The sequence below is a fragment of the Benincasa hispida genome, chromosome 7, assembly GCF_009727055.1.
Source record: "Benincasa hispida cultivar B227 chromosome 7, ASM972705v1, whole genome shotgun sequence".
Taxonomy (NCBI): domain Eukaryota; kingdom Viridiplantae; phylum Streptophyta; class Magnoliopsida; order Cucurbitales; family Cucurbitaceae; genus Benincasa; species Benincasa hispida.
In genome coordinates, this window is record NC_052355.1 from 22407036 (window position 1) to 22419028 (window position 11993).

Genomic DNA, 11993 nt, shown 5'->3' on the forward strand with positions numbered 1-11993 from the left:
AATGCAACATAATAGTAGAAAAAATAGACATCAATATTTCTAATATCATTTCATTGGTTTTAGAAAAAGATAAATTCATATTCCACAAATTGGTAGAAAAAGACTATCTAATAGTTGGTTTTATGATTTAAATTGTAAGATTATGTCAATAGTTTCATTTGATGGCACTAACCCTTTATTTTTTTTTTAATTTTTATGATAATTAATGATTAATTTGGGTTTTAGAATGGAATAATAATTTCTATTTGAGTGTTTAAAAAATTGAATTCAAAATTTTGTATTCTGTATATGAATACTTTGTAGAGAATTTCTTATGTATTGTGAATGGAAAAGAATTGAAAGTTTTTTTTGTTTTTATCTTAGAAAAATTAGAAAAATATATGTATAGTTGAAAATTAAAATTAATAATAATAAAAAAAGAAAAAAAAAGGCAAAATCAATTTTATTTACAAAAATAGTACCAGAAACCCCAACTCAACTTTGCATCCAAATGCAGATAATAATTAACAACTCAATACAGACAATCTCTACTTTTATCTAGTGTCAAACACGCCCTTAAAAAGATATTTAGAAGATTTTTTAAGCATAGATATTTAGTAAAAATATAACATTTAAAATTTATAGGTCAAAATATAAATTTTGTGAGGGATAGAAGTATAATAGTGTAGAAGTTAAAAAGGACTAAATTAAATTTAAAAGTAAAAATTTGGTGATAAAATTGTAACGTTTTAGAACATATTAAAAACCAAAATCAAAATTTAGGGAAACGAAAACAAATTTTCCAGAACGCGGGAGAGAAGACGACACTCCACTCTAGCGGCCATTGTTGCTCTCAACGAAGCTCCACAAGGAAATGTCGCCGGGCGTTCGCCAGCTGACGGTGCTTGGCAACTTCAAGCCCTTTGGTCTCATCGCCGAAGCCCTTGACGGAAAGCCCGCCCACAGCGTTCCTAATCACTACGATTACTTCCTTTTTGATCCAGAGATTGCTCGGGAGCGCGATGAAACTGACGGTACCATTGCTTCCTGCCTTTCCACCAGCAATCAAAGTGATCACGAGCTGTTTATTAGAGGAAACCGGTAAATTTTTTACTTCTATTCACAGTTTAGTTCCTGGCGAATTGCAGTGGAAATGTAGAATGCTGAATTTGTTGCTTTCGTGAATGATATTTGTTTGACTAGCTGTCTTATGTTGAAGTTCTGATGAAATACTGTTCGTTATTGTTTCTTCATTTTTGGTTCTTGTTCATGGCAGAATCATTTGGTCTACTGGTGCGAGAGTGTTTAAGAGGTTTACTTTACCGTCGCCAATTATCAAGGTAATTCTTTTTGTTTTGTTTTTTTGGTTCTCTGTTTCTCCCTACTCTTGAAATCTAATACAGATTTTCTACTGGGCATTGATTTTATTCCCTCTCAAATTTGCTATTCTTGGACGTTCCTGACATACTCTGTCTTCTCCATTCCTTTTCTCAAGATACAATTTTGAACGGGATTAGATTTTCATTTTTGGTGCCTTGAGTTTCTTCCCTCTCTCTTCTCCTTCATCTTCTCCTTCATTCTCCTGCTTGCTGTGGGATCAGTTCTTATGAGGTCATGTTTCTAAGACAAGGGCCTTTACTTTACCTTCATGGTTGTACTTTAAGGCAACAGGTTCAACATTTTGTGCTAATACTTAAATATATTTCTTGGAACTGACGACAGTGTCACACGTTTTCTTCTGATGTAATATAATAGTGAGGCAATGATCTAAGCCAAATTTCCTAGCTGCCTGATTTTATACCTCTTATAAATGCTTAATTTTCTTCACACCACTTCTCTAATTTTTTGCTCAAAATATTAGGTTTGCTGGTGTCGTTTGGGGGATTTGACTGAAGCTCTTCTTTGTGTCCTGCAAACTGCTTCTTTAACTATTTACAATACTTCAGGTGAAAAGACCAAGAGACATCCAAATACGATGAATGTTGCTTAAGTTTTTGATGTATCCTTGAGCATTTCTTTTTATATCTTATCTAAAAAAGAAAAACTATACACACACACGCATTTATTGATTATAAGTGTTTATAACTTTGCTGCATTTTTATGGCAACATAATATATGGTTTGAATGGAATTCAAGAACGATGACAAAATTATGGGTGCATCAATATTCAACTCGACATCCTTGTACTTAAAAGTGCTTCTTGTATTGTGTGTGACGGTTTTTTTAGGTTCAACAAGAGTCCTTGGCATTGAGCTAAAATTCTTCTGTCACCTTACATGCTAGTTGTATTTGTTCACGCCAAGATTGGATATTCTATGCAACTTTTATTGGATCTCATTCTTTCGTTTGGAAAGTTCCTGTTTTATCCTGTTATCCTTTTTTAATGTTAAAATGAAAGTCAATTTACAGCGGTTCTTTCTTTAATTATTCTTTTCCTTATTTTTTTAAAAAAATTATAGAGTCAAGTGATAAAATCTCACGGGAATTGTAATACTGATGTAGCAAACATAGAGTTAGATCCTAGAAAAAAACAGTTCTAACGTTGTATGTCTCGTGGAAGAAGAAAATTTCACCCTTTCTGCATGGTAGGTAGTCCAGTCCGGCAGTCCCTATATAATAAGGGCACCGTGTTCCTATATAATAAGTTATAAAGTGGGAACCTATCATTCTTTTTTATTTGATTGGTTTTCTTCACTCTCTAAAGTTACTAGGTGAAATCTCAATGACAATGAAAATGAGATGCTACCTTCTTTTTTTGACAGGTGAAGTTGTAACCATTCCTGTTTCTCGTACCATTACATCAATATGGTCATTTCCATTTGGTTTATTGATGGAACAAGCAGTTGAAACAAATTCACCTGTTCATGTTCCATTTTTATCCTCAAGCCCGTTAGTAGGCATACGTGATATAGCTCGTGCTCGAAGAGATACTGGACATAGTCCACAAAGCAATGCTTGTTTTACTAGTACATTTGAACATGTTTTCAAAGGTGACACAAGTTCTGTATCCACACATCTGATCCTGAAGGATCCTTTAGAATCACCACAGGTCTCTTACAATGGCTATCCTTTTCTACTTGAAATAAATTTATATTATTAGGGTTTTCTTCTCTCATTTGGTGATTTTCTTTAATTTTTATTCTATTTTTGCTATTTTATAATTTTTACATTATAATTGTTTATATTTTCAAGATTTGAAGTTACTTGTCGACTTATACTCCCAGGGATTCATGGGTTTACTATCTCCTCTTATTTATCATTATTTCTTAATAATTTATTGTATGTGATCATGTTTGCAAAAAATATTTATTCATTTACAAGAAGATTAACTTGTACCAGGCATGAGGAAATTCAATTTTTTTCGTAGAAAACTTAGGTCATTTAAAAAATTCTTTCACTAATGGGAAACCTACTTGGTCAAACATGCATGGTGAACCAACTCAATCTTGCTTGAATAGGATCTTAGTGTCAAATGAGTGGTCTTCTTGTTATGGGATTCAATTTAGCTTGGGTCCTTCCCATTATCAGTATGTCAACACGTGGCTATAAATCAAGAAATTGGTGCAAGTGGTAAGGGTAGGTGGCTAATAGAGCACTAAAGGTGTGCTTACTTGAAAATTTTGTGGAAACTGAGAATTTTGAAGGGTCGCATTAGGGGGTGAAACTCAGCCCTTGGAAAAGTAAATATTAACAGGAGAAAATTTTCAAAGATGACTGGTAGTTATGGAAATTAAAGTGCATGTGAGTTTTATTATAGAGGAAAAAGTACTAAGAAAGATACGAAGGAAAATCTCTCCTACACTCAAGAGGGCTGGATTATTGCCATTAAAACAACCATTTTGGTGTTTTGATATAGAAACCAAAGAATTTTTAAAGGAAGGTTTTCTAACGTGGAAGGCAACTTGGGAAGGATAGATACTGCTAAATTGTAAGCTCCTTCTCAGTGTGTGTTTCCTAGTAAATCTTGTAATTATACTGGGTTTCTTTGTGTAAGCTTTCAACGTGATTACTTTTGGTATACATACTCTTATTGTTGGTTACTTGTTGTGCGGTTTTTTGCCAACTCCTAAAAGAATATGACTTTCTAAATATCACTGAAGTTGTTTCCTGTTCCAGAAAACAGCTTCCTAATCAACTTTATTGATTATTGCAGCCAGCTTACATCGAGGAAAGAGGAAAATTGAACATCATGAAGGAATTTGATGAAAGAACAATTTGGACAAGTGATCAGATTCCTTTAATGGCATCTTACAATAGAGGTTTATTAGTTTCAAATGGTTTATTCCTTCCAAATTGTAGATATCTGTGCTTATGTATACCAGTATATTGTCATTTTATGTGTAGGAAAAATGCAGCACTCTGTATGGGTTGCTCATTACATGAATTCTAACCACGTAACGGAAAATACTAGCTCATCAGATGCAGTCCCTGATGGTGTATTACCAAAATATTTATCTTTTCAAAGAATATGGCAAGGGAAGGGTGCCCAGACTGCTGCTTGTAAGGTACTAATTAACTTAGTACATTCTCTACTTAGTTAACATATTTTACATAATGGCCTCCATATGTGTATATTTTTTTATTTCAATGCTCGATCTCTATGTGTGTATACTTTCATTTTTATAATTTTGTTATCCCTTCTTGCGTTGACTTTTTGTGCAAATTCTCAACTAGGTCTTTTTGGCGACTGACGATGACACTTCTCCTATTATATGTTTTCTTCATAAAGAACAAAAGAAATTGTTTTGTATAAGGCTTCAAAGCGCTGAAATAAATAATGAGATTCCCTTCGACATTAAACCTGACATCAGTTGGAGCATATCTGCCGTTGCAGCTGCATCTGTGCGTGTAACGCGTCCAAGGTAGAGTAATTACTCTTTTTTGTTTATTTTTCCTGTAACAATTTGCATTACCACTATGTGGAGATTAGATTCTTCATGTTTCTTCCCTTTTCAGAGTTATGGTGGGCCTTCTACCTTATTCAGACGTCATCGCTTTGGCCCCGGACAATTATCTTTTTCTCTATGTAAGTTCTACTAGTGCTTATGATACTGGATAGTTTGGAACATTTTCCCTCTCCTCTCTCCTTTCCATTATGTCCTTTGATTTAGTCGAAGCAATGTTTTCGGTTATTTATTTGTATTCTACTTGCATTGCATCTACTGTGTTTTTTTTCTTAATGAAAATTTTTGGAAAAATTTCTTCATCCCTACTCGTGCTTTGTTGTATGTTAGGATCTCTCCATTGCTAAGATGGAAGCATATTTTTCTTTCCTTTGATACAAGGAAGGAAGGCCATCAACCACCATCTCCACGCATGTTCATTTTTTATTTTGAGACTAAGATAGCCTATTGGAAAATGGCAGGCAAGAGATGTTGGAAATTTCTTCTAGCTAAAACGAGCATCACAAAATTCTTGGGTGGGCTGAAAGTTGGAGGCAGGAATGTCATTGTTGTGACTAGTGAGCACATCTTAAATTATGTAGACATTGATAGTATCAATGTGGCGGATCTAGAACTTTAAGTCGGGGGCTTAAATTCGTACCCATGAACAGAATTTTAAACACACGATATATAGTAGACAGATTCAAAACTTCAAGCACAAATTTGTATAAAGATAATTTTGAATGCATAAATTTATAATGATATTAATTTAGTCTTTACAGGTAAAAATACCATTTTTGTTCATGTGCTTTGGATTTTGTTCCATTCTAGTCCTTGTACTTTCAAATGTCCAATTATGGTCTTTGTACTTTTAGTAAATCTTAAAACTGTACTAGTTGTCAGTTTATTGTTGATTTTTTTTGGAAAAAAGTTTAATTTCTATTAGCACAACCTTTATAAATTTTGGAAATATATTTACATTGTATTTTTATATATTAAAATTATTATTAATTTTTAATGCATTTTCTTGCATGAACATTATTATTATTATTATTTAACTAATTTCATAAAAATTAACTTTGAAGGACTAAATCTAAAATCTATTGAAACCACATAAACTAAAATGGAATGAAACCTAAAATATAGGGACCAAAATGGTATTTTAACTTTCTTTATATTAGTTTTTTAGTACTAAAAAGGACTATTTCTACTAAAAAGGATGCTGTAATTGCGGATTGTTGGAATAGTTTGAATCAGGCATGGGATTTGGGGTTAAGGAGGACTTTTTAACAGAGAGATGGGTAGCTCCATTGCTCTTGCCCAGTTGCTAACCGATTGGGTGCTAAGAGATACTAGGGACAGTTTGCGTTGGAATCTGGAAGCCTCGGGCAGCTTCTCTACCAAGTTCACCTTCCTCAAAATGACTATGGGTGTCTCGAAAACTAAATTGCCATTGGTCAACCTTATTTGGAAATTAAAAATTCCTAAAAAAGTGAAGATCTTCCTTTGGTCCCTTGCCTATAGAAGTCTAAATACTCACGATAAGCTTCAGAGGAAGTTCTCTCATTGGTCCGTCTCCCCTTCCATCTGCCTTCTTTGTCTTAAAGAGATGGAGTTTGTGGACCATTTGTTTTTACATTGTGATTTTGTGTCTAGAGGTTGGAATTGTCTTCTTGCCACGTTTGGGGTGCTTAGTTGCCTCCCTAAGCAGATTGATGATTGGTTTATAGATGGCCTGAATGGTGGAAACTTTTATGCTAAAGGTAGAATTCTTTGGCAATGTGTGACCTACGCGTTTTTATGGCATTTGTAGAATGAGTGGAATAGTAGGTTGTTTGATGATAAGTTTACTACTTTTGATTCTTTTTGGGCCCAGGTTCAGAACACGGCTTCTTGGTAGTGTACAAATTACACTAGATTCTTTTGTAATTATAGCCTCCTTATGATTTTAAACAATTGGAGGGTCTTCTTGTTTGATTTCTTTTCTTTTTGTTTTTTTCTTTGGGGGGGGGGCTTGCTGTTCCTCTCTTTCTTGGTTTAATGGTATTAATTTGTTCACTATAAAGTATGATTGGTTTTTCTACATATATATAAAAAAAGATAATGTTACTTGAAATAATAAGTAGATTTTCCTTTTGTTTATGTACCCTGTAGTTTTCGAACTCGCAACCTCGTGTATGTTGACATAACCACCCACCAACCCAGCAAGTACACCCTATAGTTTCTTCCTAAAAATAAGTAACAAACAAATTAACATCTAAATTTGTTTTAATTTTCATTTATATTTGATATCAAGAACAAAATCCAATTTAAATAAAAAAAAAGTATAGTTTATAGCATTATATATTTGCTATTATCAGTACTAAATATAATATTATTTGCTATTCTCTCGTACTTTTAGAGAGTTTAATTTTTAAAAAATGGGATAAACAATATGAAATTCAAAATTACTTAATTTAAATTAAAATGATATTTCTAAATAAATAAAAGTAAACCAATTATTTTCAAAAGTATAATAAATAAAGATTGTCCCCATTTAGATGATTTCTCTGTAGCTAAAGTCATTGATATCTAGTCTCTCCCCCATCAATGAGGGGGGAGTTATCGATGTGAAACAGAAAATAAAATGATCTGGAGGGCCGGGGATGTGTTAGACCTTTATGGCACAAAGAAGAAACTGCAAAAGGCACATCCTTAGACTTGAACTCGGGACGTCTGGGGGTTGCTGGTGTATAAACTTAGGTCAGCAAGTTGGCTCAATTGGTATCATAATAAGGGAAAGAATGATTTGGCCGATTAACTGGAACGAGAACTTATCTTGAAAAAAAAAAACAATTCCCTCTCAGTAGACATTTTTGTGCACTTTAATCGTTTAGAAATTGTCTTCCCTCCCGGTTCCTCCTTTGTGTTGAGTAATCAGTAGGTGATTCCCCCAGGTTTATGGGGAATGAGTCACGTGTTGCAATGACTTCTGGTTGAAATTTTGGTTCAGTTAATGCTAATTATTTCTTCTTAAACTAAAAGAAAGAGATTTAATAGTGAGATTTAATAGTATTAAGTTTTTTCAACATTTAAAACCCGCTTTTCAACATTTAAAACCTCTTGTCCCCTCGGGATATCCGATAAAATTGGAACGATACAAAGTGAGTTAGCATGCCCCCTGTGCAAGGATGACACGACACGCACAAATTTAAAAATTCAACATTTAAAACCTGTTTGCAATAATGTGAGTTTTACTTAAAAGCTAAATGGATAAATGATCAGCCTTGTATTGAAGTACTCGTTTTTCTTAAGAAGAATTTTCTGACCACATAAAAAAATACTTTTCAAGCAACATTTTTTCAAATTTACCTCATCTTTTGATAATCTTTTTCCCATCCCATCTTTCTATTTTCTTTTGTGGATTTTCATTTCTTTGTGGGTTAAGGTTTGCATTGAAGTGAAGCTCAACCAAATGTGTTTGCAATATGCAGTCAGGGAAGCAATGCTTGTGTCGTTACATGCTACCTCCTATGTGCAAAGGACCGTTAACACACATTTCAGAGCTTCCTGATACAGCATCTGTTTCCCACGAGTCCAAAATAATTGGATTGACTGATGCTGTCGAGGAGCGTCTCAACATAGTAACAAACAATGGTCAGGTAGGCTGCAATGTTTTTAACTTTTACTATTTTTATCATTTCCTTTTCCCATTTCTCTGGGGCCTTTGTGACTTTAGAAAATCAATATTTTTGTTTTCCAGATATTTAGGTGTTCATTACGCAGAAGTCCTCTGTCTTTGTTGGTCAGTGATTGCATTACAGCGTTGGCTGAGGGGCTTACTACTTCCCTTTACAACCACTTTTTTGGTCTTCTTTGGGAAGATGGAGAATCTTCCAGTTCAGCAGAGGGAAACTCTATTTTAACCACAGAATGGGACTCCTTTAGCAGTGTTATTATGCAAATATGCAAGAAGTATAATGGTCTTCAAAAAGATCTTTCTAATTTGAAGCCACGCACATCATGGGAGTTTCTTGTGAGCAGCAAATTTCACAAGAGCTTTGGGGAGCGTAATTTTATTGATAGTACATGGCATGAAACGTCAAGTGATACACACAAATTGGAGCCTTCTTACAAAACTCTAGACACTACTCAGATTTCAGAGAAATCATTTTACTCTCAGTTATTGGCAGATAGTCTTGATTGTTTGCATGCAGTGTATGAGAATTTGAAACTCGAGAAGCTTCGCAAACGGTAACTTTTTTTTTGGGTGAATGTTACTTCTTTTACTGACTCTCCTCTCTATGCATATTATCTGTCTAGTTGGGTTTTTCTTTAGTTTAATATTTGAATAACCTGCTATCCAGTTAATGAGAGGGAGTCACTCCCGCAAAGTTTTATTCATACATTACAGTGCATGACTCACAGCTTCTCGTTTCAGGACTATCAACATAAAGCACTAGTTTTGTGTGATTTCTTAGTTTGGAATGCTAATAGCTTCAAATCAAATCTTGTTATTAACTACAGTGAGTTGGACTAATGGTTATTTCTTATGAGAAATGAAGCTTTTATTGTGAACAATAAAAATAAATACAGTAGAATACAAGGATTCATGGCCACTTATCTAGAATTAAGATTCTTATGAGTTTTCTTGGGAACCAAGTGTTATAAGGTTATGTAGTTGTCCCATGAGACTGGTTGAGGTGTGTGCAAGCAGGCTTGACCTTGACTGCTCATGATATTTGATTAAAAGAGAAAAAGTTCAATGTTTGTTATTAATAATCTGAATAAACTGGCTATTTTATTCATGCCTAGGATGCTGGCTGTTATCTTTGATATGCGCATAAATCAATTTTTTTCCCTGCATCCATATAATTAGTCATTCTTGCACCAGCAAATGAAATTAGGGTTTTGTTCTTTTAAAGAATTCTAGTTGCATTTTTATTGGGACCTTTTATATGCACGAGTCATAATATTTTTTTTTAGTTCCATGCATTTGTTCTATTTCATTTTTACCTAATTATTTCTTTCGTAGGGATTTGGAACTTCTGTCAACATTGTTATGTGATATCTCATGGTTTCTCGGTCAGCAAAGCTATTTGGATCACTACATTCGTGATTTCCCTTGTCTTGCTAGACGAGTTGGAGTCTGCATAGCCACAAATTCTCAGAAAAAACCTCCTAGTTTATTCAGATGGCTGGAGAATTGTTTGCTACATGGTCATTGTTCTGCTAAATTAATTGACCTACCACCTTTAATTCTTAATGAGGAAAGTTCTGTGGTAAGCTGGGCAAGGAAAATAGTCGTGTTCTATAGTTTGCTAGCTGGTTCAAAGCAGACAGGGAAAAAACTTTCTACTGGTGTTTACTGTAATATTGCAATGGGATCACATAGCACAAATGAGGAGCTTGTGGTTTTAGCAATGGTTGGGGAGGCATTTGGGCAGCAGCAGCTGGACCTATTGCCTTCCGGTGTATCTCTTCCCTTGAGACATGTAAGTTCTTCAATAGGAGCAGCTTCTTTATAAGAGATTTTCTTACTGCTGTTTTATGGAAATTTATGCATTTAATTGCTTTGGTTCAATGATGCTGTTAATACATAATGCATTAACCGAAAATGGCGTGTAATGCTGTCAATGGGATTTTAATATTTGTCATGTATGCATGTATTTATTCTAGGTAACAAATGAAAGATGAATTTCTTTTGGCATTAGTGGAGAGAGAAGATTGAACTAAATTGCAAGAGATATTTACAAGTCGTTCAGCAATAATTTACCTGCTGAATAATATAACTAAGGATCAACAAATGACAATTAATTTTAATTTCAGAATAATGAAAAACAGACTATGCACAACAGTGAAAACTATACTCTGACAGATAAATAACTCTCTGATTATTTTAGCACTTTAAATTATCATATTCCATTATACCTGATGCAGAGTCTATCAATTAAAAGAAGAGATCAATGGTCAAACAAAAGAATTACCTGTTGCAGGTCCTGATCGGAAAGCACTAGGGTTAACAGATGTCTGAATTGCAACAGGCCTTGCAGAGCACAGAAGTCTTCTAACCTAGAAGTAAGAACAGCCATGAAAATCCAAGAAGAGATCAATGATATTGGAATATTATTCAAATGCCAAGAAGAGTTCAATCCAACTAGTCAATGGAATTGTTGGTAACCACAAATACAAGAATGACGTTAATTCAAGAAAAAGTAACACAACATTATATCGGCATCAATAAACATTAAGTGGCCACCAAGTCTAAGCAAATTGTTCTTCCTGCTGTAGATTTCAATATTCTTTGGGTCCAGCACAGAGTAAGACTGCCCTGTTCGAACTTCTCCCACTCTTTTTCTCAGTCAGACTAGAAGCAAACTTTGTAGCTCCTTTCAATTGCTGCTATTCGTTGGCTATCTGGCTCAAAAAAAAATAGGCACGATTTTTGTGGCATAGAGGACTCCTTTGATCAACTTAGGGAAGATGTTAATACTATTTACAACTGTGTGGGCTCTCAAATAAAAATCATTTTGTAATTAATTATCCTTTTACTTTGCTTCTAACAAATTGGGGAGCTTCTTATAAGAGCTCATACACAATGCATCCAACATTGGAGACTAAAACACATACCTCGTTTAATCTTAGGTCCCGACCATATTGCAACTGCGTGCTAGAGTTAAAAATATGCTCCATACCAATCGGTTGTAGAATCTTCAATAGAATCTGCATCCTCAATCTTGCCCGCATCCAATCCCATTGTATCACAGACTGCTGAAGGAATTGTTACAGGATGTAGATGCAGCATGTATGGAGTGGACATAGAAATTAAATTCATATTTGTTTGTGTTTCAAATTCCTTATGTTTGCAAGAACATGCCAAACTGGACATGGCTAAATCTTCCCGACCAAGAAGTGCATAAGCAGTTGCGGCCAATCATTTGGGGGAGATTCCCGGCAACTTATCCAAATGCCTATGAAATTTAAAAAGCAAGAACTTCAGATTAAGTAAAATATTGTGATAGAGAGAATAAAGAAACCAATTGGGAAACAAAACTCAATTTTTTTCAATAGAGACTAGGAATAGAGTTCACACTACACTACATACCTTATAAACGTTTAAAGAGAGAGGGAGGGAGGGGGTGGGTGGTGGGA

The 11993-nt window shown here is 34.4% G+C and overlaps 1 protein-coding gene and 1 non-coding gene across 5 annotated transcripts in view; both read left to right on the plus strand.

Annotated features, from left to right (window-relative positions):
* Window positions 1-757: 757 nt before the first annotated feature.
* LOC120081390 (anaphase-promoting complex subunit 1) overlaps window positions 758-11993 on the plus strand; it is a 51082-nt gene continuing 39846 nt past the window's right edge. For all 4 annotated transcript variants that reach the window (XR_005482799.1, XR_005482800.1, XR_005482801.1 and 1 more), the window contains exons 1-11: window positions 758-1080; window positions 1256-1319; window positions 1841-1925; window positions 2742-3028; window positions 4133-4238; window positions 4324-4484; window positions 4654-4841; window positions 4936-5005; window positions 8336-8503; window positions 8605-9095; window positions 9877-10336. Coding sequence is in view for 1 of the 4 variants with exons in the window: in XM_039036221.1 (XP_038892149.1) it covers window positions 854-1080; window positions 1256-1319; window positions 1841-1925; window positions 2742-3028; window positions 4133-4238; window positions 4324-4484; window positions 4654-4841; window positions 4936-5005; window positions 8336-8503; window positions 8605-9095; window positions 9877-10336 (2307 nt within the window). In the remaining 3 variants the exon portion in view is untranslated. The remainder of the gene's footprint in view (window positions 1081-1255; window positions 1320-1840; window positions 1926-2741; window positions 3029-4132; window positions 4239-4323; window positions 4485-4653; window positions 4842-4935; window positions 5006-8335; window positions 8504-8604; window positions 9096-9876; window positions 10337-11993) is intronic.
* LOC120082292 lies at window positions 7967-8071 on the plus strand. Its single transcript, XR_005483123.1, has one exon. It is a non-coding gene; the product is annotated as a U6 spliceosomal RNA (small nuclear RNA).